This window comes from Calidris pugnax, unplaced genomic scaffold (genome assembly GCF_001431845.1).
Source record: "Calidris pugnax isolate Ruff unplaced genomic scaffold, ASM143184v1 scaffold335, whole genome shotgun sequence".
Taxonomy (NCBI): domain Eukaryota; kingdom Metazoa; phylum Chordata; class Aves; order Charadriiformes; family Scolopacidae; genus Calidris; species Calidris pugnax.
Window position 1 is genome coordinate 1180725 of NW_015091148.1, and position 6125 is coordinate 1186849.

The following is a 6125-nucleotide window of genomic DNA, read 5'->3' on the forward strand; positions in this document are numbered from 1 at the left end:
TTAACTCCCCAGCGGGCAGCGAGCGCTCCGAAGCTCTGATGGGGGACGAGGAATTGCAGAACCCAGTCACGCCGCGAGGACGAAGGCAAGATGCACAGAGAGCCCTGAGCTTTGAAAGCCTCCAAAGGCTCCTCGCTCCCCAGAGATTAAGGGAAGAAAGCAGCCCAAGACCTTTGTAAATCTCAGCTTAAGTTCTTCTGAGAGACTCAAGCTCTTTTCTGCTAAGCCTTGGCCACAGCCAGGACAGGTCACCCCCCCTCCCTGGGACAGCCTAAAGGACAGCACTGAGATGTCCAGCTCCCATCAGTGTGCAGGGCTGGGCAATACGACCCTGAAACGACCGCTGGAAGGATGGGACAGGGAAATTTAAAAATATAGAAATATTCCAGGCTCTCTAGAAAGCCTGGCAGCTCCTATTCCACAGCAGAGGCCGTTTGCTGCTGGTGAAAGCCCCTTGCACAAGCACCAACTGTTTCAAATCAGGCTGTGGCAGCCCCACAGAGGTGCAGGGGGCCAGTCACCTACTGGCTCAGAGCTCAGCCGGTAGCCAGCCCTGCTCCAGCCAGCAAAGAGCAGCTCCAGGCATAACAAGAGACCCCCCCGGGGTAGATCCTTCTCCCCCCTCCCCATGTTACCTGCCGTGCAGGTCTCCTCCTGGCAGCAGCGCGGGGCGGCTCTCCTCCTCCTGCGCCCAGCCGCAGTTGGACATGGCGTAGTGCAGGATGGCCTCCGTCACCGTCTGCGAGCCCTGGCCCTGCACACACGCCTCGATCTCGGGTACCGAGAGCTGGCTCTGCAGGAAAAGGTGCAGGCGGCTGTCGGAGAGGAGGACCACGTTCTGCACAACCCTGCGTGCACAGGGAGAGAGAGAGAGAGAGAGAGGAGGGTGAGTGAGGCAGGAGCGCAGAGCACGCTGAGCCCTGCCCCACACACCCCACAGCACCAGGGGGACCATCGACAGCCCCACAGCCAGCATCTTCTAAGCAAGGCTGGAGCAGTGGAGTCATGGCATCACAGAATGGTTTGGGTTGGGAGGCACCTTCAGCATCTAGTTCCAACCTCCCTGCCACCTCCCACCAGATCAGGTTGCTCAAAGCCCCATCCAGCCCGGTCTTGAAATTTCCAGGGAAAGGGCATAAAAACGAAGTCCTCTCATCAAGGATGCATTGGATATTAAACTGATGCTACACATGGTTTCAGCCAAAAGGCCGAGAAGCAGCCTCTCCCTCCAGCCAGCCCTCGGGAAGGCTCTACTCACTTCTCCAGGAACTGCTGCAGCCCCTGTCTCCGCTTCTCGATGAACTCATCCGTGCTGCCCACGAAGAAGGTGGATTTCCCAGGCAGCTCTGGGACAGGCCTGTGGGCACAGAGCAGAGACAGCCCTTCAGGGGCAGATCACCCCAGCTCCAGAGCAAGGAGACACAGGGGACACCATGGCAGCAGCAGCAGCAGCCAGGACCCTGCTTTGAGCTCAGGTCTCCCGTGTGAGCGTCTGGTGCTTCTATCCACATCAGTTCAGGGAGGATTTGGGATCCCCAGGGCAATGGAAAACAGTGTTTGGCTGTGGGCAGGGAAAAGGAGGGAGCACAGGGCATGCTTACACCAAGCCAGCATTCTTCTGGAGCTGCTTCTTCAGCCACACGAATTCACGGTACCGGCGCCGCACGCATGAGGTCTTGGCAGTAAAGGCTTTGCTGTTGGTCTGCAGAAAGAAAAACCCATGATGGAAATAATCCACATGATGAGAGGCAGCGAGGCAGAGGAGGGCAGGATCTCACCCACACAGATCCCTGAGCTCAGTGCCTGAGGGATTCCCTCAAAGCATCAGACTTTGGGGAGCTGAAAGTGCCTTAAAGACCTGAGCAGGCTCCACAGGGGAGAAGTTGGGTCTCAGATACGCAGAAATTAAGTGCAGAGAGAGGGATGAGTGTTCCCCTCTTCATCCCTCCTTCCATCCCGGCTCAGCACAGCCAGACACGGCCTGACAACTCCTCTCACGAGCCTCGTGGACCGAGCTCTGCAGCAAAACCCCCCTCCCTCAGCCACAACTCACGTGGAGGAAGATTTTATAATCCACATAGGAGTTCCAGGAGCCTTCGTTCTGCACCCGGGGGTCCTGAACTCTTCATCCCTCCTTCCATCCCGGCTCAGCACAGCCAGACGTGGCCTGACAACTCCTCTCAAGAGCCTCGTGGACCGAGCTCTGCAGGAAAACCCCCCTCCCTCAGCCACAACTCACGTGGAGGAAGATTTTATAATCCACATAGGAGTTCCAGGAGCCTTCGTTCTGCACCCGGGGGTCCTGAACACGCACCGTGGTCAGCTCCTACGGCACAAAGGCTGCCTGAGCCCCCCATCAGCATCACCCCCTCGATCTGCCCCACGGACCCTGCCCGACGTGCAGCACCTCTCACCCCTCCAGCCAAGACCACCCCACTCCAGAGCCACCAAACCCCGGCCAGGAACAGACTTAGGGTCAGAAAGGGTCTTACCTCTTCTCGGTTCTCCAACATCCTAGAGCCAGAGCCCAGCGGGAAACATCTGTACAGAGGGAGAAAAAAAAAAAGAAAGAAAGGATTTAGTAAGACAAGATCAACACATCGGGGTCTCCCACATACTCTGCATCCCCCCAGGCACCTCACACCTCTCTGCCATCCAGCAAGCATCTCTCCAGCCCCCAGCTGCCCTCCCTCCCTGATTCTCTACCCTCAGTCACCACAAAATAAAGAGGGTGAATTCAAATCCAGCAGCCCACGGGGGAGAGAGCAGCCAGCATTAATGCCCCGTGTGCTCCTGAGGCAACGTGGCCCATCGGGCTCTCCGTGGGGGATGCACCGTGACCAGAGCCATCTCCTTCCCCCACGGCTCATCCTCAGGCCAGCCCTGCCCAGAGAGATCCACCAGGATCCTGCAGGATTCTCGCTCGAAAATCCCTGGATCACAGACAGAGGTGAGAAGGGCCCCCAGCTCGGAGGGGCTGGAGCCACCTGAGGGTGGGCTGGGGCAGCCCTGCCTGCCCTCCTCTCCCACAGCTCCTCCCTGCTCCTGGGCAGGTCACGGAGTCTCTGGGGGAGCCAGACACAGCTCTGAGAGCACTTTTCCCCACCTTATACCTCCCATTAGCCAGGAACAGCCTCCTCGTTGCTCAGTGCCGAGCCCCCAGCATCCCAGTTTGCTCCTGCAGAGCCAGAACTGGAAATGTGGGAGGGAGACGGGGTGGAAGAGCCTGGCCCAATCCCCGCAGGGGCAGGTTTGTGCTGAAATGCCAGGGGAGGAGAAAACCCTGCTTTTATCACAGTTTCCTTCTCCTACAGACCTCCCTCTCCCCCAGCACAAGCTCAGCTGGGCCACCAGCTGGGGAAGCCACCAGCCCACACCAGGACACTGCTGCACCCCCCGCCAGAGGAAACCTGCTTTTGTCCTGTGTAGCTCAGCCCCATTCCTCAGCTGCCCCATTAGCACCAGACACAGAAGCTCCGTTTCTTTCTGGCTCTTTCACAAGAGAATTTCACCTGAACAAGCAGCAAACTCGGTACCAGACTTCCCCACCCAGCCAGGTTTTGTATCTGTGACCACTCTCCTTTGCACCCCCTTCCCCTTCTCCCAGTGGGATCTGGGGGGGGGGCAACGAGCATTGATGAAGACCTTGGGGACCCCCCAGAGGTGCCTGGTGCCCCCCAGTGCTCCTGGCTCAGCCGTGCCAGGAGCTGCTCACCCGCTCCCATCACATCCAGCCTCTTCCTCCCTCCGGCGCTCCCAGGTCCTGCCGGACCCTGTCAGCTAATTTGCTGCACCATGACGTGCTCCTGCAGTAATTCCTGCTCTGCAACAGCACCAGGAACACAGTGCCAGGGCTTGGAGGAAAAGCAGGGGGGGACAGCAAGATAACTTCCCCCCCCCCCTCCCAGGCACTCTGTGCAGACACAGACCAGGAGCCCTCGTCAGGGGGAGCTGGAAGACCGAGCGTGTCCCGTGTCCTGGTTTCACCTCCTCTCGCAGGGATTGTTTGCAAGAGGGTTTTTGGAGCCTCTGGGATGAAACCGGCAGGGCAGGGACCTCGCCTGTCCCAGCCCGGGCTCCCCAGGGGGAGGCAAAGCAACCCTTCACCTGTTCCCCATTCCTGGAGCTTTGCCTTTTAGGCCACGAGAGCTGCCAAGTGCCAGGCAGCGCTGGAAGCCCGGCCTTTATTTATACGCTCAGATGCGAAGCGAAGCTCTTCTGAAGACAGGAGCTAATTTTAGCTGGGACGAGGGGAGGGGTTGAGCCACAGACCACGCTTTTAAAAAAAACCAATCTGGCTCCACCGGTTCACAGGTACTTTCTGCAAGATTTCAGCTGCCCGATTCCACCCGGAGAGCACAGAAATCGTTAATAACAGCGGAGGAGAGTTTCGGGAGAGACAGCAAGAGACCTGGGCCCGCTGCAAGATGTCTCCCGAGTAATTGAACTCTCGCTGGTGTTGGGTCAAGGCTGCTGCTGTTTCCAATTTGAGCGGCGAGGGGGAGGGCGAGGGGAACCTACCGAAATAAACCCCACCCCACGCTTCAGCGCACATGATTCTTCCCCTGGGGAAGGAGGGGAGAGAAGGAGCCAAATGTGACATGAGTCACTTCGCTCAGCGCCGTAATGGGGCAGCTCCGGTCCTCCCCCGTGCTGGGGGCTCCCAGCCAGAACCAGTTCAGCAGCAGAACTTGACCATTATGTTCCTCGGCCTCCCCAAGGGACGCTGCCGCCCTCCCGTTGCTTTTAAAGCTCCTTGCTCTGCAGAACAGCCCTGCCGAGATTAAAAATGCAGGAGGGAGAAGAGAGAGGCTCAGAAATTGCCTAATGGAACAGCGGAGGGTTGCCAGGAAGAGGAATTTAATTTCCCAGCTACTGAAAGGGTGCTCCGAAGAGCAGAGAGATGGCTCTTTGCATCAGGGAGGAGGCAAACAGACTGGAGGAAAAAAAAAAAAGCAAACAACCAAACCCTGAGATGAGAGAATCCAAGCACTCCCATCCCTTACCTATACTTTCACCCAGAGTTCTACCAAGGAACAATCTCATTTACGCTTTATTTGGAGCTAATTGATCTTAACTTGATAAACCAACTTAAACCCCACGGAGAAAGCAGCTCCGAGTTCGTTTTAAACAGTTACACCAAATCCTCTTTCAGGGCTTTTGCTCAAAGCCGCAGTTTAAGGGGCCCTGGGATACATGGTTTGGGTTTGGTTTAATCTTCCTCCAATTTGCATTTCAGTGTTCCCAGGGCTGGTGCTTTCAATGTCTCCTAGCTAGAAGGACGCCAGAGGTGGAAGCCACACAGAAACGCCCCACATCCGTGCTCCTGGAGGCTCAGGACTTTCTCCTGCCCGGGACAGGGCAGTCTGGGTGTTTAAGGAGCCACAGACAGCGTCCAACACCGGGTGGATTGTATCCCCAAGCCTCTACTCACACTGCTGACACAGAAAGCCTTAGCTTTTCTCTCTTGCGTGCTATCTTTTTATCTTCCTTGCTGACTCAGACGCACCCTTCGAGGTGGTCTCTACCCCTCCGTGACAGCAGGACCTGCATCAAATGCTCTTTCCTACCCAGCACACACCAGTGAGGGCTCAGTCCAGCTGGGAGCTCCCTCCCCAGCTCCGTTCCCTGCCCAGCTCCAGGATGGCTGAGACTTTAACGTCCCCTCTGCCAGGACACGGCAACTTCCAGCCACGAAAAGAGCCACAAGTTCTGAGGAAGCCTCACAGAGGAGCTCCGCGGCAGGAAAAAAAAGAGAACGACTCCCGTCTGCTTCTGCTTTTGCCTGTCACACTCGGACATAGCTGTCTGCAGCCGGGACCGGGGAGGATTTTCTGCAAGAAAAGGGTTTTCTGGCTCCCTCACCCACAGGTGCCCCCAGGGATGGAACCCCCCGCCTCGGCCCAGGCCGCCCACTGACGGGGGTGTCCCCAGCCGGCCCAAAGCCACAGCACATCAACGCCAGGCCCGGCCGCTCCGCCGCACGAACCGTGACCAGGGGCTGGGCCCGGCCCCGCAGCGCTGGGGGTGCGCCCGCTCCCCGAGGCCTCGGCCCGGCCCCGCCAGGAAAGGCCGCGGCGGGGGGTGAGGCCCAGCCCCACCGCCCCGGGCCCAGCCCCACCGCC

The 6125-nt window shown here is 58.3% G+C and overlaps 1 protein-coding gene across 3 annotated transcripts in view; it reads right to left on the reverse strand.

The window, feature by feature from the left end:
- Positions 1 to 5622, reverse strand: part of SNX11 (sorting nexin 11) — a 7396-nt gene extending 1774 nt beyond the window's left edge. The window contains exons 1-6 of one of the 3 annotated variants that reach the window (XR_001413845.1): positions 5510 to 5622; positions 2493 to 2541; positions 2240 to 2326; positions 1602 to 1702; positions 1259 to 1357; positions 636 to 848 (exon numbers count right to left, since the gene is read on the reverse strand). Coding sequence is in view for 2 of the 3 variants with exons in the window: in XM_014958912.1 (XP_014814398.1) it covers positions 636 to 848; positions 1259 to 1357; positions 1602 to 1702; positions 2240 to 2326; positions 2493 to 2541; positions 5510 to 5553 (593 nt within the window). In the remaining variant the exon portion in view is untranslated. Of the gene's footprint in view, positions 1 to 635; positions 849 to 1258; positions 1358 to 1601; positions 1703 to 2239; positions 2327 to 2492; positions 2542 to 3987; positions 3995 to 5509 lie in introns of those variants that run through there. The other 2 variants (XM_014958912.1, XM_014958913.1) reach the window with 2 other exon arrangements.
- Between the last annotated feature and the right edge of the window lie 503 nt (positions 5623 to 6125).